General features: G+C 38.6%; 1 protein-coding gene across 4 annotated transcripts in view; it reads right to left on the reverse strand.

The window, feature by feature from the left end:
- The window catches only part of SLC4A4 (solute carrier family 4 member 4), a 522,314-nt gene that overhangs the window by 126,794 nt on the left and 367,770 nt on the right, over window positions 1-27,750 (reverse strand). For all 4 annotated transcript variants that reach the window (XM_053703335.1, XM_053703333.1, XM_053703336.1 and 1 more), the window contains one exon: window positions 2,607-2,764. In XM_053703335.1, the coding sequence (XP_053559310.1) occupies window positions 2,607-2,764 (158 nt within the window). The remainder of the gene's footprint in view (window positions 1-2,606; window positions 2,765-27,750) is intronic.

The following is a 27,750-nucleotide window of genomic DNA, read 5'->3' on the forward strand; positions in this document are numbered from 1 at the left end:
TTGATAAAGTAGGGACTTTAACTATGAATTTAACAAGTTATCTTTACAAGTAATTATGAAGTTTTAAGAATACAACTTTAATGCCTTACGTTTTATGAAATATAATGGAAAAAGTTTACTAAGTATACGATAAGAGATGCATACATTGACAGAGTTAAACAAGTCATAACAATTGTTGCACATCCAATAATATGTTTAGTCAGTTACATTGTTTTTAATTTGTATATACATTGTATATTATTTTGTATCCACTAGGGGGTGTAATAACACCCACACTGAAGCCTTTTTGGCGCTAAAAGAGGTTTAAAAGAAGTGTTAATAGTGTTATACAATTGGCATGATTAAGTGGGTTTGCCACGAAACGTTGCTGTTTTTTATGTAACCTAATAAAAGTTTATACCAAGATACCGGTGCTGGTGTTACTACAAGAGTATTACTAAACCTAGGTAGGCTCATATGATAATTTTTAAGCCCTTGAAGGCTGCCTCTGCATTTTGGCCGTTTTTCACAGCTGGACAGCACTAGTTCATGTGTGTCATATAGATAATATTGTGCTTACTGCAGTGCAGTTTCACTGACTGGCTTAAATGTGAATCTGTCAAAAGCACTGAGATAAGGGGGCAGTCTGCAGAGGCTTAGATACAAGGTAATCACAAAGGTAAAAAGTGTATTAATATAACTGTGTTGGTTATGCAAAACTGGGAAATGGGTAATAGGGACTATCTATCTTTTTAAACAATAAACATTCTGGAGTAGACTGTCCCTTTAAGATGCATAAATAGACCACTATGAGTATATTACCATATTGTATGACATAGTATATATTTTGTGTGGTAAATGTATACACCCATTGGTTCTCAAGACATACTTGCTGAAACATATTTTTGTAAAACTTGTCATATAAATCGTATCTCTTTTTTTTCTCCAGATTTACCCATGAAAGCTGCATCCCTAGCTGTTGGATTTCTAGGCCCTGGCACAAAGGGTTGGTCATCTCTGGTGCACCACAGCATCTAAAGATGTCCCTAATTAACTCTAATTATGAATAGTTGCCATGCATTGACCGGATGGACTCCATAAATAATACACCATGAGCTTAACATTAGCAATTGCAAATAAATAAATGTTAAAGGACCAGTCAACACATTTGATTTGCATAATCAACAAATGCAAGATAGCAAGACAATGCAATAGCACTTAGTCTGAGCTTCAAATGAGTAGTAGATTTTTTTATAACAAATTTCAGTTTTGTATATTTCCACTCCCCTTGTACCATGTATCAGCCAATCACAAATGAATAAACGTATAGTCTGTGAATTCTTGCACATGCTCAGTAGGATCTGGTGACTCAAAAATTGTAAATATAAAAGACTATGCACATTTTTTTTAATGGAAGTAAGTTGGAAAGTTGTTTAAAATTACATGCTGTATCTGAATCATGAAGATTTAATTTAACCTGAGTGTCCCTTTAAAAACAGCCATATATTACTATATATAATAAGTCAAAAGTATTTATTATATAATTATGAGCAAAATGCTTACTTTACAGATCTGGTCAAGTATGATATTTAAGATGTGCACCGTGGAATAAATAAAGGCAAAATGAACGGACGAGTGTGTCCCAAAAAAGGGTCTGAGTACTTCATAGGTCTAAATCTCACTAATACATATACAGATGGTATGAGGCCGCTTTACAATGTACACATAATACATAATGAATACATAATACATTGTATACCATATAAAATGCATTGACACATAAGACACAATTCAGGTTTTATAGAATACTGCCTAAGGAATAATAACTATCATGTAATATGATATTCAAAAGATTTTAATTGTAGCCTTATATGCAAAATACTGTAATTGTTTCCCACTGACAAGGAGCCGCACATAAATAGCAAGAGGTATGTAAATATGTAAATTATACCATTTGTACAACATTTGCATATTGTAGTACTTCCTTCATGCAATTTTATTTATTGTGAAATGTAAAAGTGTTCCAACATTTCATTTTAATGAATTTATAAAGTCAAATCACCTATAGCTTTTATAAACATTTTGTAACTAAATCACATAAAATACCCAACCAGATATACGGTTAGCATACAGTATTTTGGTACAACTATGTATAATGATAGATATGTATGATAAGTACTGGATAATTTCATACAAATGTATGCTTGCAGAATGCTCAGATTTCTTTTTCCTAAATGGAACTATCTCCTGGGATTTGCATATTGGATTCTGACCGGATTCAGTCACTGCAAATGGTTCCACATTCCTCACAAATGTAAGTTTAATTGAATTGTTACATTACAGCTAAATCTTTGTACTAAAGACAGCAAACACATAATGGATTTTATGTAGAAAACACAAGCCTGTATTTTCCATTACTGTTCCTATCAAGGTCTTTGCTTTTTATTGTTATTTTCTGTGACAATTATTAAATCTGCCAAATTACAGTTGGTTTTCATTTTAACCTTTGCATTGTTTGTGATATAGTTTTTTTTTTAAATAAAGGAAATAAAAGAAAAGAAGACATAATACAAAAACAGTAAAATGTATTTTTATTTTCTCACATTAGATGAGAGGTTGCGCCTTACCGAGTAGGTACAGGGACTTCAGTTAGCGAGCCCAGCATTACCGCTTGCTGCAGTCGTACAAACGCAATAAATGGGTTTTCCAAGAAATCCACTTCACCCACAAGGACATTAGACGCTTCGGCATCTCTGGGTAATTTTTTCATGAATTTGTTTTTCAACTATAAAATAAAAAAAATACACACAAATAAAGATCACTTAAGAATACATTACCATCTATCTATTGTATTTGTTGCTTAATTGTACAAATTTGCTAAAAAAAGTAGGAACATAATATAACTTGAAACTTCCTATGAATCTCACAATGCAAGTTATGTGTCTTACTGCACTGTAAAAGATAAATATAGCCTGGTACCTGATTCACATACAAGTACAAGATTGATTGACACCTACGTCCTAAATTACAAATAACACAGTTGCTTTAGCATCTTTAAATAATTTGTCAAAGTTAGTTTTTGTCTATCGAAATGTATAATTCCATGGCTTAATAAAGCAAAAAACAAACAAACAAAAACCAGTTGTTTTTTTTTAACATTTCTACATACCAACTATCCCACAGAAAACGTAATATGTAAGGCTTTAACTCCAGCTAAGCAAAGCAGCTGTGGGTGTACGTGTGTATATATGTGAGCATATTTTTGTGTGAGTGTGTGCATGTTTGTCTAGACCCTGTTTCAGTGCAGCTGTGGGTGTACATGTGTATATATGTGAGCATATGTTTGTGTGAGTGTGTGCATGTTTGTCTAGACCCTGTTTCAGTGCAGCTGTGGGTGTACATGTGTATATATGTGAGCATATGTTTGTGTGAGTGTGTGCATGTTTGTCTAGACCCTGTTTCAGTGCAGCTGTGGGTGTACGTGTGTATATATGTGAGCATATGTTTGTGTGAGTGTGTGCATGTTTGTCTAGACCATGTTTCAGTGCAGCTGTGGGTGTACATGTGTATATATGTGAGCATATGTTTGTGTGAGTGTGTGCATGTTTGTCTAGACCCTGTTTCAGTGCAGCTGTGGGTGTACGTGTGTATATATGTGAGCATATGTTTGTGTGAGTGTGTGCATGTTTGTCTAGACCCTGTTTCAGTGCAGCTGTGGGTGTACGTGTGTATATATGTGAGCATATGTTTGTGTGAGTGTGTGCATGTTTGTCTAGACCCTGTTTCAGTGCAGGTGTGGGTGTACGTGTGTATATATGTGAGCATATGTTTGTGTGAGTGTGTGCATGTTTGTCTAGACCCTGTTTCAGTGCAGCTGTGGGTGTACATGTGTATATATGTGAGCATATTTTTGTGTGAGTGTGTGCATGTTTGTCTAGACCCTGTTTCAGTGCAGCTGTGGGTGTACATGTGTATATATGTGAGCATATGTTTGTGTGAGTGTGTGCATGTTTGTCTAGACCCTGTTTCAGTGCAGGTGTGGGTGTACATGTGTATATATGTGAGCATATGTTTGTGTGAGTGTGTGCATGTTTGTCTAGACCCTGTTTCAGTGCAGCTGTGGGTGTACATGTGTATATATGTGAGCATATGTTTGTGTGAGTGTGTGCATGTTTGTCTAGACCCTGTTTCAGTGCAGCTGTGGGTGTACGTGTGTATATATGTGAGCATATGTTTGTGTGAGTGTGTGCATGTTTGTCTAGACCCTGTTTCAGTGCAGCTGTGGGTGTACGTGTGTATATATGTGAGCATATGTTTGTGTGAGTGTGTGCATGTTTGTCTAGACCCTGTTTCAGTGCAGCTGTGGGTGTACGTGTGTATATATGTGAGCATATGTTTGTGTGAGTGTGTGCATGTTTGTCTAGACCCTGTTTCAGTGCAGCTGTGGGTGTACGTGTGTATATATGTGAGCATATGTTTGTGTGAGTGTGTGCATGTTTGTCTAGACCCTGTTTCAGTGCAGCTGTGGGTGTACGTGTGTATATATGTGAGCATATGTTTGTGTGAGTGTGTGCATGTTTGTCTAGACCCTGTTTCAGTGCAGCTGTGGGTGTACGTGTGTATATATGTGAGCATATGTTTGTGTGAGTGTGTGCATGTTTGTCTAGACCCTGTTTCAGTGCAGCTGTGGGTGTACGTGTGTATATATGTGAGCATATGTTTGTGTGAGTGTGTGCATGTTTGTCTAGACCCTGTTTCAGTGCAGGTGTGGGTGTACGTGTGTATATATGTGAGCATATGTTTGTGTGAGTGTGTGCATGTTTGTCTAGACCCTGTTTCAGTGCAGCTGTGGGTGTACATGTGTATATATGTGAGCATATGTTTGTGTGAGTGTGTGCATGTTTGTCTAGACCCTGTTTCAGTGCAGCTGTGGGTGTACATGTGTATATATGTGAGCATATGTTTGTGTGAGTGTGTGCATGTTTGTCTAGACCCTGTTTCAGTGCAGCTGTGGGTGTACATGTGTATATATGTGAGCATATGTTTGTGTGAGTGTGTGCATGTTTGTCTAGACCCTGTTTCAGTGCAGCTGTGGGTGTACGTGTGTATATATGTGAGCATATGTTTGTGTGAGTGTGTGCATGTTTGTCTAGACCCTGTTTCAGTGCAGCTGTGGGTGTACGTGTGTATATATGTGAGCATATGTTTGTGTGAGTGTGTGCATGTTTGTCTAGACCCTGTTTCAGTGCAGCTGTGGGTGTACGTGTGTATATATGTGAGCATATGTTTGTGTGAGTGTGTGCATGTTTGTCTAGACCCTGTTTCAGTGCAGCTGTGGGTGTACGTGTGTATATATGTGAGCATATGTTTGTGTGAGTGTGTGCATGTTTGTCTAGACCCTGTTTCAGTGCAGCTGTGGGTGTACGTGTGTATATATGTGAGCATATGTTTGTGTGAGTGTGTGCATGTTTGTCTAGACCCTGTTTCAGTGCAGCTGTGGGTGTACGTGTGTATATATGTGAGCATATGTTTGTGTGAGTGTGTGCATGTTTGTCTAGACCCTGTTTCAGTGCAGCTGTGGGTGTACATGTGTATATATGTGAGCATATGTTTGTGTGAGTGTGTGCATGTATGTCTAGACCCTGTTTCAGTGCAGCTGTGGGTGTACATGTGTATATATGTGAGCATATGTTTGTGTGAGTGTGTGCATGTTTGTCTAGACCCTGTTTCAGTGCAGCTGTGGGTGTACATGTGTATATATGTGAGCATATGTTTGTGTGAGTGTGTGCATGTTTGTCTAGACCCTGTTTCAGTGCAGCTGTGGGTGTACATGTGTATATATGTGAGCATATGTTTGTGTGAGTGTGTGCATGTTTGTCTAGACCCTGTTTCAGTGCAGCTGTGGGTGTACGTGTGTATATATGTGAGCATATGTTTGTGTGAGTGTGTGCATGTTTGTCTAGACCCTGTTTCAGTGCAGCTGTGGGTGTACGTGTGTATATATGTGAGCATATGTTTGTGTGAGTGTGTGCATGTTTGTCTAGACCCTGTTTCAGTGCAGCTGTGGGTGTACGTGTGTATATATGTGAGCATATGTTTGTGTGAGTGTGTGCATGTTTGTCTAGACCCTGTTTCAGTGCAGCTGTGGGTGTACGTGTGTATATATGTGAGCATATGTTTGTGTGAGTGTGTGCATGTTTGTCTAGACCCTGTTTCAGTGCAGCTGTGGGTGTACGTGTGTATATATGTGAGCATATGTTTGTGTGAGTGTGTGCATGTTTGTCTAGACCCTGTTTCAGTGCAGCTGTGGGTGTACGTGTGTATATATGTGAGCATATGTTTGTGTGAGTGTGTGCATGTTTGTCTAGACCCTGTTTCAGTGCAGCTGTGGGTGTACGTGTGTATATATGTGAGCATATGTTTGTGTGAGTGTGTGCATGTTTGTCTAGACCCTGTTTCAGTGCAGCTGTGGGTGTACGTGTGTATATATGTGAGCATATGTTTGTGTGAGTGTGTGCATGTTTGTCTAGACCCTGTTTCAGTGCAGCTGTGGGTGTACGTGTGTATATATGTGAGCATATGTTTGTGTGAGTGTGTGCATGTTTGTCTAGACCCTGTTTCAGTGCAGCTGTGGGTGTACGTGTGTATATATGTGAGCATATGTTTGTGTGAGTGTGTGCATGTTTGTCTAGACCCTGTTTCAGTGCAGGTGTGGGTGTACGTGTGTATATATGTGAGCATATGTTTGTGTGAGTGTGTGCATGTTTGTCTAGACCCTGTTTCAGTGCAGCTGTGGGTGTACGTGTGTATATATGTGAGCATATGTTTGTGTGAGTGTGTGCATGTTTGTCTAGACCCTGTTTCAGTGCAGGTGTGGGTGTACATGTGTATATATGTGAGCATATGTTTGTGTGAGTGTGTGCATGTTTGTCTAGACCCTGTTTCAGTGCAGCTGTGGGTGTACGTGTGTATATATGTGAGCATATGTTTGTGTGAGTGTGTGCATGTTTGTCTAGACCCTGTTTCAGTGCAGGTGTGGGTGTACGTGTGTATATATGTGAGCATATGTTTGTGTGAGTGTGTGCATGTTTGTCTAGACCCTGTTTCAGTGCAGCTGTGGGTGTACGTGTGTATATATGTGAGCATATGTTTGTGTGAGTGTGTGCATGTTTGTCTAGACCCTGTTTCAGTGCAGGTGTCGGTGTACATGTGTATATATGTGAGCATATGTTTGTGTGAGTGTGTGCATGTTTGTCTAGACCCTGTTTCAGTGCAGCTGTGGGTGTACGTGTGTATATATGTGAGCATATGTTTGTGTGAGTGTGTGCATGTTTGTCTAGACCCTGTTTCAGTGCAGGTGTGGGTGTACGTGTGTATATATGTGAGCATATGTTTGTGTGAGTATGTGCATGTTTGTCTAGACCCTGTTTCAGTGCAGCTGTGGGTGTACGTGTGTATATATGTGAGCATATGTTTGTGTGAGTGTGTGCATGTTTGTCTAGACCCTGTTTCAGTGCAGCTGTGGGTGTACATGTGTATATATGTGAGCATATGTTTGTGTGAGTGTGTGCATGTTTGTCTAGACCCTGTTTCAGTGCAGCTGTGGGTGTACGTGTGTATATATGTGAGCATATGTTTGTGTGAGTGTGTGCATGTTTGTCTAGACCCTGTTTCAGTGCAGGTGTGGGTGTACATGTGTATATATGTGAGCATATGTTTGTGTGAGTGTGTGCATGTTTGTCTAGACCCTGTTTCAGTGCAGCTGTGGGTGTACGTGTGTATATATGTGAGCATATGTTTGTGTGAGTGTGTGCATGTTTGTCTAGACCCTGTTTCAGTGCAGCTGTGGGTGTACATGTGTATATATGTGAGCATATGTTTGTGTGAGTGTGTGCATGTTTGTCTAGACCCTGTTTCAGTGCAGCTGTGGGTGTACGTGTGTATATATGTGAGCATATGTTTGTGTGAGTGTGTGCATGTTTGTCTAGACCCTGTTTCAGTGCAGCTGTGGGTGTACATGTGTATATATGTGAGCATATGTTTGTGTGAGTGTGTGCATGTTTGTCTAGACCCTGTTTCAGTGCAGCTGTGGGTGTACGTGTGTATATATGTGAGCATATGTTTGTGTGAGTGTGTGCATGTTTGTCTAGACCCTGTTTCAGTGCAGCTGTGGGTGTACGTGTGTATATATGTGAGCATATGTTTGTGTGAGTGTGTGCATGTTTGTCTAGACCCTGTTTCAGTGCAGCTGTGGGTGTACGTGTGTATATATGTGAGCATATGTTTGTGTGAGTGTGTGCATGTTTGTCTAGACCCTGTTTCAGTGCAGGTGTGGGTGTACATGTGTATATATGTGAGCATATGTTTGTGTGAGTGTGTGCATGTTTGTCTAGACCCTGTTTCAGTGCAGCTGTGGGTGTACGTGTGTATATATGTGAGCATATGTTTGTGTGAGTGTGTGCATGTTTGTCTAGACCCTGTTTCAGTGCAGCTGTGGGTGTACATGTGTATATATGTGAGCATATGTTTGTGTGAGTGTGTGCATGTTTGTCTAGACCCTGTTTCAGTGCAGCTGTGGGTGTACGTGTGTATATATGTGAGCATATGTTTGTGTGAGTGTGTGCATGTTTGTCTAGACCCTGTTTCAGTGCAGCTGTGGGTGTACGTGTGTATATATGTGAGCATATGTTTGTGTGAGTGTGTGCATGTTTGTCTAGACCCTGTTTCAGTGCAGCTGTGGGTGTACGTGTGTATATATGTGAGCATATGTTTGTGTGAGTGTGTGCATGTTTGTCTAGACCCTGTTTCAGTGCAGCTGTGGGTGTACGTGTGTATATATGTGAGCATATGTTTGTGTGAGTGTGTGCATGTTTGTCTAGACCCTGTTTCAGTGCAGGTGTGCACTAAACTGTGCAGATGCATAGCATTGTATTAGAGTATGCTAGTTATGAGCCCACATGCTCAACCCATGCCCCCTGCATCTTTTTATTTGACAGATGTGTCCCCCAAGCCTTTGTAGCCCCTCAATACTCTTTTCTTGTTTCTGTTGTAAACAGCGGTGGTTCTGATGGCGTGCTGAGGGATGCTATGCATCTCCAAATGTGCATGTGGCACCCCTGTTGAGCTGTAAAGGGCTCCATATATTATGTGTGCTGTGACTTCACCACTTTTGTTAGCCGCCCCCCCCCCCCCCCAAACTAGAACCGCCACTGGCTGTAAGACAGGAACTTGAAATTAAGTCAAGCGCAGGGTGGGTACTAGTTTCAGATGCACAGCAGTCAGGCCGATTTTGCTGTAGCGCCTATGCAGGTGCATAAAGCGGATAGGAGGAATGGCACTGAGGGGGAGGCAAGATTCTGATGTAAATTGTACCAATAAGAACAATTTTCTTCTTTCATATGAAGATAAAATACTATGGAACTTGGCAACACTCTAAATAAATGCATGAATGAAAATACTAATTGTATATTAAGGGACAATTGTTGCACTTGCTATGAATTCCAACCACTGAGTGTACATCTTATACACTTGATAGTGATTCATTCTATCATATGCAATATGTTATCATGAAATTTCTTAAATGTATCTGTATAAAAGATAACTATAAAAGATACAATATATAGTTTTACCTAGGGGTGCCTCATTCAAGCTTCCAAACAACACTATATAAATACAGTGCAGGATTATTTTGTACACAATGGAAGTTTCTTAGGGATGATGTTGAAATGTGTGACCCACGCCTGACCAGAGCTCAGCTGATTTAACAGGGTTAAATGTTACAATTCTATCTTGTTTTTATTGAATGAGAAGATTGTATTGTTTCTTCACAGCCTGGATACACTCTGCTTGTATACATTTTGGAATAGTAGCTTCCTTGTCTGTTTCTGTACTACCATGAAATCAATCAAGAACTCTGTTATATCCAATACAAATATGATACAAACAAGAACACGATTTACTCCTGATAACTGTTTATCATCTCATATGTGTAAAGAATATTGGTGACCTTGCTACACTAGTTTACAGAAATTCCTTACTGAGAACAGCCTGCACTGACCTTTACTTATAAAACAGTTGATTCTGGAATCTGTGCTCCCCCCAACCGTTGTCATAATCAAATCTCACAAAATGCGTACTTGGCAAAAAGCATGTTTTAATGTCAAAGTAGCCATAAGCAGGATTTACCAATTGTGCTTCACCTTTTTATGTTTTGTCATGCTTTGATAAATGAAACCTTGGGCATGTAATATATGCAAAATAAAATATGATGGGTATGTACTGTACATATATATATATATATATATATATATATATATATACAAAATAGGCAAGGGAAAAGATCTGAGTGACTTTGTCGAGTGCCAAATAGTGATGGCTAGACGACTGGGTCAGAGCATCTCCAAAACGGCAAGTCTTTTGGGGTCTTCCTGGTATGCAGTGGACCAGTGTCAGGGCCATGGGCACTCAAGGCTCATTGATGCACGTGGGGAGCGAAGGCTAACCCGTCTGGTCCTATCACACAGAAGAGCTGGCCATAATAGAAAGGTGTCAGAACACACAGTGTATTAAACTTTGCTGCGTATGGGGTTGCGTAACCACAGACCAGCCAGAGTGCTAATGATGACTCCTGTCCACCACCAAAAGCGCCTTCAATGGGACGTGAGCATCAGAACTGGACCATGGAGCAATGGAAGAAAGTTGCTTTGTCTGATGATCATGTTTTCTTTAAGATCAGGTCGATTGCCGGGTGTGTGTGCATCAATTAACTAGGGAAGAGATGTTAGCAGGATGCACTAAGGAATAAGGCAGACCGACGGAGGCAGTGTTATGCTCTGAGCAATGTTCTGCTGGGAAACCTTGGGTCATGGCATTCATGTGGATGTTACTTTGACATGTACAACCTACCTAGAGATTGTTGTAGACCCCGTACATCCCTTCCTGGCAATTATGTTATATGATGGCAGTGGCCTCTTGAAGTAGGATAATGCACCCTGCCACATTGCAAAAATTGTTCAGGAATGATTTGAGGAACATGTCGTAGAGTTTAAGGGGTTACCTTAGCATCCAAATTCCCCAAATCTCAACCCGATTGAGCATCTGTGGGACAACAAATCCAATCCATGGAGGCCCCACCTAGCAGCTTGAAGGACTGAAAGGATCTGCTGCTGTTATCTTGGTGCCAATTACCACAGGACACGTTCAGAGGTTTTGTGGAGTCCATGCCTTGACACATCAGAGCTATTTTGGCAGCATGAGAGGAGTTACACAATATTAGACAGGTGGCTTTAATGTTGTGGCTGATCTGTGTGTATATTTTTATATATATATATATATATATATATATATACAGTATATATATATATATATATATATATATACAGGGAGTGCAGAATTATTAGGCAAATTAGTATTTTGACCACATCATCCTCTTTATGCATGTTGTCTTACTCCAAGCTGTATAGGCTCGAAAGCCTACTACCAATTAAGCATATTAGGTGATGTGCATCTCTGTAATGAGAAGGGGTGTGGTCTAATGACATCAACACCCTATATCAGGTGTGCATAATTATTAGGCAACTTCCTTTCCTTTGGCAAAATGGGTCAAAAGAAGGACTTGACAGGCTCAGAAAAGTCAAAAATAGTGAGATATCTTGCAGAGGGATGCAGCACTCTTAAAATTGCAAAGCTTCTGAAGCGTGATCATCGAACAATCAAGCGTTTCATTCAAAATAGTCAACAGGGTCGCAAGAAGCGTGTGGAAAAACCAAGGTGCAAAATAACTGCCCATGAACTGAGAAAAGTCAAGCGTGCAGCTGCCAAGATGCCACTTGCTACCAGTTTGGCCATATTTCAGAGCTGCAACATCACTGGAGTGCCCAAAAGCACAAGGTGTGCAATACTCAGAGACATGGCCAAGGTAAGAAAGGCTGAAAGACGACCACCACTGAACAAGACACACAAGCTGAAACGTCAAGACTGGGCCAAGAAATATCTCAAGACTGATTTTTCTAAGGTTTTATGGACTGATGAAATGAGAGTGAGTCTTGATGGGCCAGATGGATGGGCCCGTGGCTGGATTGGTAAAGGGCAGAGAGCTCCAGTCCGACTCAGACGCCAGCAAGGTGGAGGTGGAGTACTGGTTTGGGCTGGTATCATCAAAGATGAGCTTGTGGGGCCTTTTCGGGTTGAGGATGGAGTCAAGCTCAACTCCCAGACCTACTGCCAGTTTCTGGAAGACACCTTCTTCAAGCAGTGGTACAGGAAGAAGTCTGCATCCTTCAAGAAAAACATGATTTTCATGCAGGACAATGCTCCATCACACGCGTCCAAGTACTCCACAGCGTGGCTGGCAAGAAAGGGTATAAAAGAAGAAAATCTAATGACATGGCCTCCTTGTTCACCTGATCTGAACCCCATTGAGAACCTGTGGTCCATCATCAAATGTGAGATTTACAAGGAGGGAAAACAGTACACCTCTCTGAACAGTGTCTGGGAGGCTGTGGTTGCTGCTGCACGCAATGTTGATGGTGAACAGATCAAAACACTGACAGAATCCATGGATGGCAGGCTTTTGAGTGTCCTTGCAAAGAAAGGTGGCTATATTGGTCACTGATTTGTTTTTGTTTTGTTTTTGAATGTCAGAAATGTATATTTGTGAATGTTGAGATGTTATATTGGTTTCACTGGTAAAAATAAATAATTGAAATGGGTATATATTTGTTTTTTGTTAAGTTGCCTAATAATTATGCACAGTAATAGTCACCTGCACACACAGATATCCCCCTAAAATAGCTATAACTAAAAACAAACTAAAAACTACTTCCAAAACTATTCAGCTTTGATATTAATGAGTTTTTTGGGTTCATTGAGAACATGGTTGTTGTTCAATAATAAAATTAATCCTCAAAAATACAACTTGCCTAATAATTCTGCACTCCCTGTATATATATATATATATATATATATATATATATATATATATATATATATATATATATATATATATAAATGCAAAAAAAGAAGCACTCATTGATTCATCTCCAACTGTGGCAAACGAATTTAATGTAAAAAAACTACATTAAATTTGTTTGCCACAGATGGAGATTGATCAGTGAGAGCTTCTTTTCTACAATTACCTTAAAGCACCCTGACAGTTGTTATTGTTGGTGAGAGTGCACATACACCAATTTTTGTGAATATATATATATAAACCACAGTCAATAGAATAGGCACTCCATAATCCGATGTCAGCCTCCAGGGTGCACTCTCCAAAATATCCAAAATTGAAAATAGTGAAAAAAGGCACTCACTGGAAATAGTATAAAACTTAACATTTAATAAATTACATTAAAAAGCATAACGTTTCGGGAACATTACGTCCCCTTTGTGAAATGCCTGATACAGCCATGAAACAAATACAAAGCGGTATACCAAACTCCCTAACCCTTCACCTTAAATAGCCATGTGTGTAGTCTCCTTAGAACGCCGAGCCGCATTTGCGGCACGTGTGCAGTGTCGAGGGGCAATGACGTCATCAGCGTGTGTCACGCCTTGACGTATACTCGTAAAGGAGCGTAGAGGAGACAATAGGGGCAATCGGTTACTAAGATTGGAAACCAGATGGATTTACACACTTGATACCATAGCACCAAAAGGGTTGAATACTATCTTGGATTTTTGGACCATTCTATGCAGGAGATTGAGTTATACCTTACTCATGGATGTTTTTCACACCTTGCCCAATGTCACTGTCCATCAAAATGAGACTAATTTTTAACTGTCTAAGTCCTCAGATATTTGGGTATCTACCATACTCTTGGATGTATGAATGGTTAATGTGTATATATATATATAATGACACGTAGTAATGATTACTTCTAAAAATGTTGTCATTTTCCTTGTAATGAATTAATATTGGGGTTCATATATATTAACATTGATCCATCCTATCATCCATATATGTATAGCTGTACACAATATGTCCTCTAGTATGTTAAGTAATATTTTTTATGGTTTTTAGATTCATATTTAAAGTAGTCTCCGTGCAGTGTCTTATTCTATTTGGCATTTAAATTATTTGCTATTATGAAATTTACGATGACATGATATAGCAAATGTGAGCATCGCTCTAATGTTTGTTCATTTAATCTGTTTTGACAGGAGAGCGATATCGCTGCTCATTGGTGGGATTTTTTGACAGGTCTCCACTACGCTCCTTTACGAGTATACGTCAAGGCGTGACACACGCTGATGATGTCATTGCCCCCCGACACTGCACACGGGCCGCAAATGCGGCTCGGCATTCAAAGGAGACTACACACATGGCTATTTAAGGTGAAGGGTTAGGGAGTTTAGTATACCGCTTTGTATTTGTTTCATGGCTGTATCAGGCATTTGACAAAGGGGACCTAATGTTTCCGAAGTTATGCTTTTTAATGTAATTTATTAAATGTTACATTTTATACTATTTCCAGTGAGTGCCTATTTTCATTATTTTCAATTTATATATATATATATATACATACATACATACATATATATATATACACACACACATAAACACATACATACACACACACAAAAGATATATATATATATATATATATATATATATATATATAAAATATAAAAAAAAATTGTAAAGTTTATATATATAATATAAAATAAAAGGTACAACATTATATATATATATATAAATATATACACACACACACACATATATATATATAAATATATACAGTATATGTATAAGTGATGCACCGCAATGGAAATTCTGAACCAAAACCGAATCCGAAAATCCAGGATGCACTTGGCCAAAAACTTAAACCGAAAATATTTTTTTTTCTTCAAATTATTTTAAAATATTTTTTATTTTTAGTTCTTTTTTTATGCAGAATTAGACTATTTAATGAATTAATCTGAATTGGAGACCTGCAAGCCAATAAAATAAAGTAACCACACTTTTATTGAAAGTAACACACTAAAATTGGACAAAAATATCTTAAAACAATAATATGCTACCAAGAAAAAAAATCAGGCAAAAAACGATAATGCCATTTTCAGCCAAAATGTTTCTGCAACCAAAATTTCGGTGCCTACTTAAAACAATATTAAATATCAATATACTGTATTATTATTTATTTAGTTGTGTGTAACAGAATCAGATTTAACAGTTGTTGTTTTTTTACCAATTATCTAAATAAAGTATAGTCTTAGAAAACTATTATTATATGCAAAACAGTAAGTCAAGAAACAGCAGCTCTATAATAGCATTAAATTTGAAATATGCTACACAATAATTTTACCGAAAATAACAGGAAAAAAACCCCAAATAGCCAAAAATGTCATTTTGGCCAAAACGTTTCTGCGGCCGAAATTTCAGTGCATCCCTAATATATAAATATATATATATATATATATATATATATATAGATAGATAGATAGATAGATAGATAGATAGATAGATAGATATACACAGTATAAATATATAAAATGTACAATATCTTTGCCAAAAGTTTATATACATATTTCTATAAATATAAATATTTTATATTAAATATAAATATTTTTACAGTTTAACTGAAACTCTATTCACCTGACATAAGGAAATTTTGCAGCTGTGAGAAGATTCATTAGAAAATAATCATGTTCGTCACACAGGGGACTAAGGTCTTGCAGATGACAAAATGACGTGCCTGTTTTTCCTTAAAATCATGTGTAAATGTCACTCCACTTTGAATTCTCAACATGTAAACTTATAGGGACATGAAACCCACATTATTTCTTTCTTGATTCATATAGAGTATGTGATTTTAAACATCTTTCCCATTTACTTATATTATCTTCTTTATGTTGTTGTCTGGGTATCCCTTGTTGAAAAGGATATCTAGATAGACTCAGGAGCTGAGATTGGTGTCTGCATATACTGTATATGCCTCATTTTATTGGTTTATACAGTGCGTTAACTAGCTCCCAGTAGTACATTGCTGCTTTTTCAACAAATAATACCAAGAGAATTAAAGTTATGGTAAACTTTCGCCTTTATAAAAACAGATCCGAAATATTAGTGATATTTTAGATGGATTTTAATTTATCAGTTGTAATGAAGATACGCTGTAAATTATTTTTAAATATAGATATGATATTCAAATTTCCACATTTTTCGGTGAGCTAAAGGTTTGAATTGTTGTCCAATCAGCACTCTCCCCATATGACACGTTTGTCGTAGCTAGAGCACTGATAGGACAACAATTCAAATCTTTATCTCACAAAAAATGTAATTTTCAAGTGGGTGGCGGAGTGTGGGGAATTTGAATTTTATATCTATATTTAAAAGTGAGTTATAGCACATCTTCATTACAACTGATGAATTAAAGGGACAGTCTACACCAGAATATTTATTGTTAAAAGATAGATAATCACATTATTACCCATTGCCTAGTTTTGCATAACCAACACACTTTTTACCTCTGTGATTATCTTGTATCTAAGCCTCTGCAAACTGCCCCTTATTTCAGTTCTTCTGACAGACTTGCATTTTAGCCAATCAGTGCTGGCTCCTAGGAGCTCCACGTGCGTGAGTACAGTGTTATCTATATGAAACACATGAACTAACACCCTCTAGTGGTGAAAACTGTCAAAATGCCCTGAGATGAGAGGCGTCCTTCAAGGGCGTAGACATTAGCATATGAACCTCCTAGGTTTAGCTTTCAACTAAGGATAACAAGTGAACAAAGCAAAATTGGTGATAGATGTAAATTTGAAAATTGTTTAAAATAACATGCCCTATCTGAATAATGAAAGTTTATTTTGGACTAGACTGTCCTTTTAAAATCCATCTAAAATATTACTAATATTCTGGATCTATTTTTATAAAGGGGACAGTTTACCATCACTTTAAGCAAATTAAATAATAGAAATAAATTGGAAAGTTGTTTAGATTTGCATGCTTTATCTGAATCAAGAAAGAAAAATGTGGGGGTTATGTGTCCCTTTAATACACATTATAACTATCATTTGTGTTGTGTTTTATCGCTCAGATTGTAATGATAAATGTTTGGCCACAACATATCCAAGAAAAAGCATCGGTCGCGCTTTCACACCAACAAAAAGAAGAAAATGACGCCAACAGGGTTATTACAGGTCAATCTATAATCTGTGTTTACAGCATTTGAAACATTTCAATCAATACTAAGAAACTTTGGAAGTGCATGTATGATAATAAAAGGAGTAAAACAGATATTCAGCTAGAATGTGTTGACAAAACAGTATTAATTAATGCGTATGACACTATTAAAACACAATGCCTCTGATGTCTGCAGTTTATTACAACACTGTATACCAATAAACAAATGCTGAGAGTTGTTTTATTTTATCTTCAAGGTCTTAATGTTAGGTTACAAACACAAGTGCAGATCTCATGAAAAATATGAAGTAGTGATGACATAATGCAGTGTGTGCTACTTGTTTGAAGTATATGGCCTGTCTATAAGGGCAGCTTGTGTTAAAGGGACACTAAACCCTTTAACACTAAACCATTTTTTTTTCTTTAATGATTCAGATAGAGCATGCGATTTTAAGCAACTTTCTAATTTACTCCTATTATCAATTTTTCTTCGTTCTTTTGCTATCTTTATGTAAAAAGGAGGAATGTGATGCATAGGAGCCGGCCCATTTTTAGTTGAGAACCTGGGTTATGCTTGCTTATTGGTGGGTAAATGTAAGCTTCCAATAAGCAAGCGCTATCCATGGTGCTGAACCTAAAATGGGCTGGCTGCTAAGATTTACATTCCTGCTTTTAAAACAAAGATAGCAAAAGAACGAAGACAATTTGATAATAGGAGTAAATTAGAAAGTTGATTAAAGTGTCATGCTCTATCTGAATCATGAAAGAACAAATGTGGGTTCAGTGTCCCTTTAAGAACCCTGCTTTGCCAATCAAATGCAGCTACCAGCAACACCAGCAAGTTGTAAAGAAGGGTATATGACATAGATTGAGAGCCAATCAGGATCAGCATTTGTGTGAAGAATAACTATTAGTTAGCATCTGCATGCTAACCTGACACTGAACTAGACCAACTGCAATTTTGCAGCACTGCCACAGGTTGGGGGCTCGCTTCCACTGTTCATTTGGCTCCTCTGCAACTTCATGGCCCACCCAATCACAGCCCACTCTGCCCACTGTTTGTCAATACATAGTGCACAGTAGTACTCAGGAAAACTTGTCACGTATGCAATCACAAAGCCAAAGCAAGTAAATACTTAGAGAGATTGAAAAGTTTAAAGGGATATTCCGGTCATAATTTAAGTACATAGATGAATTACATCTTTGAATAGAAACATATTTGCAATTTACATGTATCGGCAAAAATGCTTCTAGTAAAAGTTATCACTGTTTTAATGTTAACATTTTTCTCTGCACGTGCATGTGAAGCATAGCTAGATATTCTCAGTGCACCAGCATGCTAAATCCTATAGCTGTTAAGAGAACCAGTGGGGCTTGTATCATGTCAGCAATTAACAAATTGAGTCATTACCAGGTGGTACAAGCACATTATATGTTCTGTTTAAATCATGACTGTCTAGTTATGACTTTACTGTCCCTTTAATTTCTTTAAAACAAATTAACATAATTTATAATAGCCAAGCTCTATCTTCCTTATTTGGAAGAGGCAATCTGGGCTTTAGTCCTTAGACAACAAGTTTAGACTCTGCTATAAAATTAGTATAAAGTGCATTTATTTGCAGTTGTTGTCAGTTAAAGCCAATTAGGGGTCGATATGTAGCAGAGTTAGCCTTAAGAAGTCAGCAGGGGTAAACACAAAATGCTCATTTGCTAGAGCTAAAATTACAAGAATATGGGGCAAAATAAATAATGAAACTATATTGCAAAGCTATTTCATTATGCATAACTAAACAATTTCTATACAAATAACAAGGCGTTTACTGCGCCTTTTATCTGTAACGTCTGTTTTTGCAGCAATTTTATGACTTGAATTGCTCACTGATAGGAAACCATTAGTAATGAGCCTCATTGTCAAAAGTGTTGCAGTCAATTAAGATGGGTCAATAAAACATCAACCCCAATTAATCTCTGTTTTAAAATGACTACGATGTCATAATGGCTTCATGTTTCACATCTCTTGTATTTAATGGACTATTACTGAGATCACATTTAAAATGTTTTTAGGGGTCTGCAAACAAAATCTATTTTTATCACAACTCAGACCCATTTGTATTGCACTGCAGACAGAGGATAAACCTTTCCAACAACAATATATTTAAACATATAATTCCTGTTAGCTTTCAAGGCCTTGTAGCACAAAGACCTATTTAAAGTATTTGTTTGCAATTGAATTATTAGTTAGAGTAGACTGGAATATGTGATATGTACTGTAATAGGGCACTGTTCTCAACATTGTGTTTTATTTAAAGGGACAGTAAAGTCAAAATTAAACTTTCATGACTCAGATAGGGCATGTCATTTTAAACAACTTTCCAATTTATTTTTATCATCAAATGTGCTTTGTTCACTTGGTATTCTTAGTTGAAAGCTAAATCTAGGTAGGATCATATGCTACGTTCTAAGCCCTTAAAGGCCGCCTCTTATCTGCATGAATTTGACAGTTTTTAACAACTAGAGGGTGTTAGTTCATGTGTGCCATACAGATAACATTGTGCCCTTATTAGAGGGCACTGGTTGGATAAAATGCAAGTTTGTCAAAAGAACTGAAATAAGGGGGCAGTCTGCAGAGGCTTAGATACAAGGTAATCACAGAGGTAAAAAGTATCTATACTATAATTGCGTTTGTAATGTTCGCAAGTTGTGCACGCCTCCTCAATGGAATGTTGGCAGTGCAGGCAAACAGAGAAATACAAAAAAAAAAAAGCCCACACAAAGTATAACAAAAAAAAAAAACTCCCACACAAAGTATTAACACCTACACCGCAAACCCACACATCACAAAATAATAAAAGAATTAACCCCTTAATCCCTTAACCGTCAACCACCAACATAATTACCCTATTAACCCCTAAATCGCAAAACCCCCACATCGCAATAAATATAATTAACCTATTAACCCCTAAACCGCAAAACCCCCACATTGCAATAAACCTGATTAACCCCTAAACCGAAAAACCCCCACATCGCAATAAACCTAATTAACCTATCAACCCCTTAAACCGCCAAAACCCACAACACAAATAACTAATTAAATTACTAAGCCCCCTAACCTAATACCCCCTAAATTAACCCAAATTACGGAGCCATGGAGCGTGGAGAATCCTCTTCTCACCGCCGTACACTGAATAGTGAATTCAAGGTACGCAATTAAAGATGGCGTCCCTTGAATTCCTATTGGCTGATTTGATTCTTCAAATTCAAATCAGCCAATAGGATGAGAGCCCTTTGTTTGTGTTTTTATTTTGTGTGTTTTTTCATAGGTATTAGGTTTTATTTTATTTTTTTATTTTTTTAGATTAGAGATGGGCAGCAAAAGAGCTGAATTCCCTTTTAAGGGCAATGCCCATACAAATGCCATTTTCAGGGCAATATAGTTTTGTTTTTTTTGTGTTTGGTTTTTTATTTTGGGTTGTTTGGTGGGTGGTGGGTTTTACTGTTAGGGGGGACTTTAACTTAGGGCAATGCCCTTTAAATGGTTATTGGTAGTTTAGCATTAGATTATGGGGTGTTTTTATTTTTTGGGGGGGCTTTTTTATTTTAATATGGATTAGGTTTAATTTTTTTTATTTTTGATAATTTGTTTATTTTTTTCTGTAGTTCTATTTTTTTTATTTTTTTTTATTAACACATAGACTGCCCTCTGGGCAGTCTTACCAACTAGTATTAATTATAACTGTGTTGGTAATGCAAAGCTAGGGAATGGGTAATAAAGGGATTATCTATCTTTTTAACAATAACAATTCTATGGTAGACTGTCCCTTTAACGCTTGACAGAATGACTTATTCAATACAAATATTAGCCTGAGAATAATATGAAGATTTTTTTTTTTAATTATTTTAGTTTTTTAAATTTTGAAAAAAATAAGTGTAAACTTTTAGTTTCTGTAAATTAATGAGTGTATTGTAAGTTTGATGTCGTTCTCTGACGAGGGGATGGTTATAAATGTTTCCAGTTTACTTATATGATCAAATTTGCTTTATTCTCATGGTTTTCTTTGTTGAAGAGCATACCTAGATATGTAGTGTACATGTGTCTGGAGAACTGCATGGCAGCAATCTGATGCCATCTAGTGCTCTTGCAAATGTTTAACATTGCTAAAAGTATTCTAGCAAAACTGTTGCATATAGTGCAGATTCCTGAGCCTACCTACTTGTTCTACTTGTTTCTCAACAAAGGATACAAGGAGAAGGAATTCATTTGATAACAGAAGTTGGAAAATGTTTAAAAATTGTGGGCTCTATCTGAATCATGAACAAAAATGGGATTCACATACCTTACAAAAGAAGGGGAACAAATAAATAATGAAAGCATAACGCAAAGTTATTCTAAGCTTGTTTTACTACACAAAAGTAAGCAATTTACTTCTATTATCCGATTTGTTTTGTTCTCTTGACATTCTTTATTGAAGAGTAAACCTAGGTAGGCTAACAGAAACGTAGGAGCATGCACATATCTATAGCAATCCATGGGCCTGATTCTAAAAACTCTGCTGGGTCAGACATGATTTTCTAAGCCAATACTCGCAGGCTCTAACCTCAGGGAATTTTATAAAAAAGGGGACTGTCTCTGTGAATTGCAAAATGTCTCCCATAGAAATGAAAGGGATAGTAAACCCAAAAATGTTATTTTATGATTTAGAAAGAACATACAATTTTAAACAACTTTCAAATTTACTTCTATTATCAAATTTGCTTTGTTCTCTTGTTATCCATTAATGAAGGAACAGCATTGCACTACTGGCAGCTAGCTGAACACATCTAGTTAGCCAATCACAAGAGACAAATGTGTGCAGGTGTTTTATCAGACCAGCAAATTCATCAGACTAGCAAACGGAAGTGACGTTCCGTCAGCTGTCTCATACCAAATCAATACTGTGCATGCGCTCCTCATCGTAGTCGCATTCGAAAGCAACCATGTCACCAACACAGCAGATTCTTCTACAATGAACGTCCGCGTGCACTAAAGTTCGCTTATCTGATAGAACACTGGGTTCTGCTTACAGTACCACAGATCGATAGTGTATATCTATAGCGCCAGTATACTGTTCTATCAGAAGAGCGATACTATAATCCAGCCCTGTGCTCTCCCTGGAAATGGATACAGAGTCTGTAGTAGGTGTCAGTCTGACACACATTAAAATCATCTATCTCTGCGTGTGCACTATGGATATTAATTTACATACACAAATAAATTATTATAATTTGTGTACGTAAATTACCTTTTAGAATGCAGAAAAAAATCAGCGAGATTTGCAGTGGGAAGATTTTTACTAGATTCCAGCTAGTCACAAGGAACGTCGCTATTGAGTCCATTAGCAGAGGAAACTAATTTTGCAATAAGGAAAATAATACGCTTTGAATTTCATATTATAAATATGAATTTCACATCATTTTTTTTTTTTTGCCGTATAGTTTTATTATGATTTCTACTTTGCACCTTAAATGATTTAGTTTTTGCACAATTTCAATATGAATTTTACATTTATTCATAAGATACAATTTTTGCAAAACAATTTTGTTACAATTTTGAATGCAATTGAACATTCCAATTTTTGACTGTGTATTTTTATTTCAATATTTAATTTATTTGTTTTTCATACATTTTTTGTGTGAGTCTTATTGTAATGTATACATTGCCTTTGTATACATCCTTTTGCGAGACACAAAACTGCATTTATACGCTGGCTAAGAAACAGTCTAATTGATCATTTTTATTATGCAAAAAGGAAATTCTATTTTTTTTTTCTGCTGAAGTTCATAGTTTAGTGTACAAAATATGATATAAATAAAAAAATTCCATGGCAGCAACCTCTAATGACATAGTGCATTGCATGAGTAGTTCTATTGTGTCCAGCAAATACATCTAAATATTCTGTATATGATTTGCTATCACAAGATTCTACTGACATAATATGATGGATTCTAATTGCAAATAGCAAGCATTTAGATGTCTTAGTGAAGAGATCATTAAGTCAGTGAAAGTAGTCAGTTATATGATTAGGTTATGTCACCAGACTTTCACTGACTTAACTGAGCTTAGTGAATTTAGCTAGGAGTTGGCAGAGAGGCACACAGTGTGTGTCAGATTTAGCTATTTCAGTGACTAGATGGCAGTATAGGTCAGTCTATTAATAAATTATTCAGGGAATATGCACTTGACTAACCACAGTTCAACAAGAAAAACAGAATTTATGTTTACCTGATAAATTTCTTTCTCCAACGGTGTGTCCGGTCCACGGCGTCATCCTTACTTGTGGGATATTCTCTTCCCCAACAGGAAATGGCAAAGAGCCCAGCAAAGCTGGTCACATGATCCCTCCTAGGCTCCGCCTACCCCAGTCATTCGACCGACGTTAAGGAGGAATATTTGCATAGGAGAAACCATATGGTACCGTGGTGACTGTAGTTAAAGAAAATAAATTATCAGACCTGATTAAAAAACCAGGGCGGGCCGTGGACCGGACACACCGTTGGAGAAAGAAATTTATCAGGTAAACATAAATTCTGTTTTCTCCAACATAGGTGTGTCCGGTCCACGGCGTCATCCTTACTTGTGGGAACCAATACCAAAGCTTTAGGACACGGATGAAGGGAGGGAGCAAATCAGGTCACCTAAATGGAAGGCACCACGGCTTGCAAAACCTTTCTCCCAAAAATAGCCTCAGAAGAAGCAAAAGTATCAAACTTGTAAAATTTGGTAAAAGTGTGCAGTGAAGACCAAGTCGCTGCCCTACATATCTGATCAACAGAAGCCTCGTTCTTGAAGGCCCATGTGGAAGCCACAGCCCTAGTGGAATGAGCTGTGATTCTTTCGGGAGGCTGCCGTCCGGCAGTCTCGTAAGCCAATCTGATGATGCTTTTAATCCAAAAAGAGAGAGAGGTAGAAGTTGCTTTTTGACCTCTCCTTTTACCTGAATAAACAACAAACAAGGAAGATGTTTGTCTAAAATCCTTTGTAGCATCTAAATAGAATTTTAGAGCGCGAACAACATCCAAATTGTGCAACAAACGTTCCTTCTTTGAAACTGGTTTTGGACACAGAGAAGGTACGATAATCTCCTGGTTAATGTTTTTGTTAGAAACAACTTTTGGAAGAAAACCAGGTTTAGTACGTAAAACCACCTTATCTGCATGGAACACCAGATAAGGAGGAGAACACTGCAGAGCAGATAATTCTGAGACTCTTCTAGCAGAAGAAATTGCAACTAAAAACAAAACTTTCCAAGATAATAACTTAATATCAACGGAATGTAAGGGTTCAAACGGAACCCCCTGAAGAACTGAAAGAACTAAATTGAGACTCCAAGGAGGAGTCAAAGGTTTGTAAACAGGCTTGATTCTAACCAGAGCCTGAACAAAGGCTTGAACATCTGGCACAGCTGCCAGCTTTTTGTGAAGTAACACCGACAAGGCAGAAATCTGTCCCTTCAGGGAACTTGCAGATAATCCTTTTTCCAATCCTTCTTGAAGGAAGGATAGAATCCTAGGAATCTTAACCTTGTCCCAAGGGAATCCTTTAGATTCACACCAACAGATATATTTTTTCCAAATTTTGTGGTAAATCTTTCTAGTTACAGGCTTTCTGGCCTGAACAAGAGTATCGATAACAGAATCTGAGAATCCTCGCTTCGATAAAATCAAGCGTTCAATCTCCAAGCAGTCAGCTGGAGTGAAACCAGATTCGGATGTTCGAACGGACCCTGAACAAGAAGGTCTCGTCTCAAAGGTAGCTTCCAAGGTGGAGCCGATGACATATTCACCAGATCTGCATACCAAGTCCTGCGTGGCCACGCAGGAGCTATCAAGATCACCGACGCCCTCTCCTGATTGATCCTGGCTACCAGCCTGGGGATGAGAGGAAATGGCGGGAACACATAAGCTAGTTTGAAGGTCCAAGGTGCTACTAGTGCATCCACTAGAGCCGCCTTGGGATCCCTGGATCTGGCCCCGTAGCAAGGAACTTTGAAGTTCTGACGAGAGGCCATCAGATCCATGTCTGGAATGCCCCACAGGTGAGTGACTTGGGCAAAGATTTCCGGATGGAGTTCCCACTCCCCCGGATGCAATGTCTGACGACTCAGAAAATCCGCTTCCCAATTTTCCACTCCTGGGATGTGGATAGCAGACAGGTGGCAGGAGTGAGACTCCGCCCATAGAATGATTTTGGTCACTTCTTCCATCGCTAGGGAACTCCTTGTTCCCCCCTGATGGTTGATGTACGCAACAGTTGTCATGTTGTCTGATTGAAACCGTATGAACTTGGTCCTCGCTAGCTGAGGCCAGGCCTTGAGAGCATTGAATATCGCTCTCAGTTCCAGAATATTTATCGGTAGAAGAGATTCTTCCCGAGACCAAAGACCCTGAGCTTTCAGGGGTCCCCAGACCGCGCCCCAGCCCATCAGACTGGCGTCGGTCGTGACAATGACCCACTCTGGTCTGCGGAATGTCATCCCTTGTGACAGGTTGTCCAGGGACAGCCACCAACGGAGTGAGTCTCTGGTCCTCTGATTTACTTGTATCTTCGGAGACAAGTCTGTATAGTCCCCATTCCACTGACTGAGCATGCACAGTTGTAATGGTCTTAGATGAATGCGCGCAAAAGGAACTATGTCCATTGCCGCTACCATCAACCCGATCACTTCCATGCACTGAGCTATGGAAGGAAGAGGAACGGAATGAAGTATCCGACAAGAGTCTAGAAGTTTTGTTTTTCTGACCTCTGTCAGAAAAATCCTCATTTCTAAGGAGTCTATAATTGTTCCCAAAAAGGGAACCCTTGTTGACGGGGATAGAGAACTCTTTTCCACGTTCACTTTCCATCCGTGAGATCTGAGAAAGGCCAGGACGATGTCCGTGTGAGCCTTTGCTTGAGGAAGGGACGACGCTTGAATCAGAATGTCGTCCAAGTAAGGTACTACCGCAACGCCCCTTGGTCGTAGCACAGCTAGAAGGGACCCTAGTACCTTTGTGAAAATCCTTGGAGCAGTGGCTAATCCGAAAGGAAGCGCCACGAACTGGTAATGTTTGTCCAGGAATGCGAACCTTAGGAACCGATGATGTTCCTTGTGGATAGGAATATGTAGATACGCATCCTTTAAATCCACCGTGGTCATGAATTGACCTTCCTGGATGGAAGGAAGAATAGTTCGAATGGTTTCCATCTTGAACGATGGAACCTTGAGAAACTTGTTTAAGATCTTGAGATCTAAGATTGGTCTGAACGTTCCCTCTTTTTTGGGAACTATGAACAGATTGGAGTAGAACCCCATCCCTTGTTCTCTTAATGGAACTGGATGAATCACTCCCATTTTTAACAGGTCTTCTACACAATGTAAGAACGCCTGTCTTTTTATGTGGTCTGAAGACAACTGAGACCTGTGGAACCTCCCCCTTGGGGGAAGTCCCTTGAATTCCAGAAGATAACCTTGGGAGACTATTTCTAGCGCCCAAGGATCCAGAACATCTCTTGCCCAAGCCTGAGCGAAGAGAGAGAGTCTGCCCCCCACCAGATCCGGTCCCGGATCGGGGGCCAACATTTCATGCTGTCTTGGTAGCAGTGGCAGGTTTCTTGGCCTGCTTTCCCTTGTTCCAGCCTTGCATTGGTCTCCAAGCTGGCTTGGCTTGAGAAGTATTACCCTCTTGCTTAGAGGACGTAGCACTTTGGGCTGGTCCGTTTTTACGAAAGGGACGAAAATTAGGTCTATTTTTTGCCTTGAAAGGCCGATCCTGAGGAAGGGCGTGGCCCTTACCCCCAGTGATATCAGAGATAATCTCTTTCAAGTCAGGGCCAAACAGCGTTTTCCCCTTGAAAGGAATGTTAAGTAGCTTGTTCTTGGAAGACGCATCAGCCGACCAAGATTTCAACCAAAGCGCTCTGCGCGCCACAATAGCAAACCCAGAATTCTTAGCCGCTAACCTAGCCAATTGCAAAGTGGCGTCTAGGGTGAAAGAATTAGCCAATTTGAGAGCATTGATTCTGTCCATAATCTCCTCATAAGGAGGAGAATCACTATCGAGCGTCTTTATCAGCTCATCGAACCAGAAACATGCGGCTGTAGCGACAGGGACAATGCATGAAATTGGTTGTAGAAGGTAACCCTGCTGAACAAACATCTTTTTAAGCAAACCTTCTAATTTTTTATCCATAGGATCTTTGAAAGCACAACTATCCTCTATGGGTATAGTGGTGCGTTTGTTTAAAGTGGAAACCGCTCCCTCGACCTTGGGGACTGTCTGCCATAAGTCCTTTCTGGGGTCGACCATAGGAAACAATTTTTTAAATATGGGGGGAGGGACGAAAGGAATACCGGGCCTTTCCCATTCTTTATTAACAATGTCCGCCACCCGCTTGGGTATAGGAAAAGCTTCTGGGAGCCCCGGCACCTCTAGGAACTTGTCCATTTTACATAGTTTCTCTGGGATGACCAACTTTTCACAATCATCCAGAGTGGATAATACCTCCTTAAGCAGAATGCGGAGATGTTCCAACTTAAATTTAAATGCAATCACATCAGGTTCAGCCTGTTGAGAAATGTTCCCTGAATCAGTAATTTCTCCCTCAGACAAAACCTCCCTGGCCCCATCAG

The sequence above is a fragment of the Bombina bombina genome, chromosome 2 (assembly GCF_027579735.1).
Source record: "Bombina bombina isolate aBomBom1 chromosome 2, aBomBom1.pri, whole genome shotgun sequence".
Classification (NCBI taxonomy): Eukaryota; Metazoa; Chordata; class Amphibia; order Anura; family Bombinatoridae; genus Bombina; species Bombina bombina.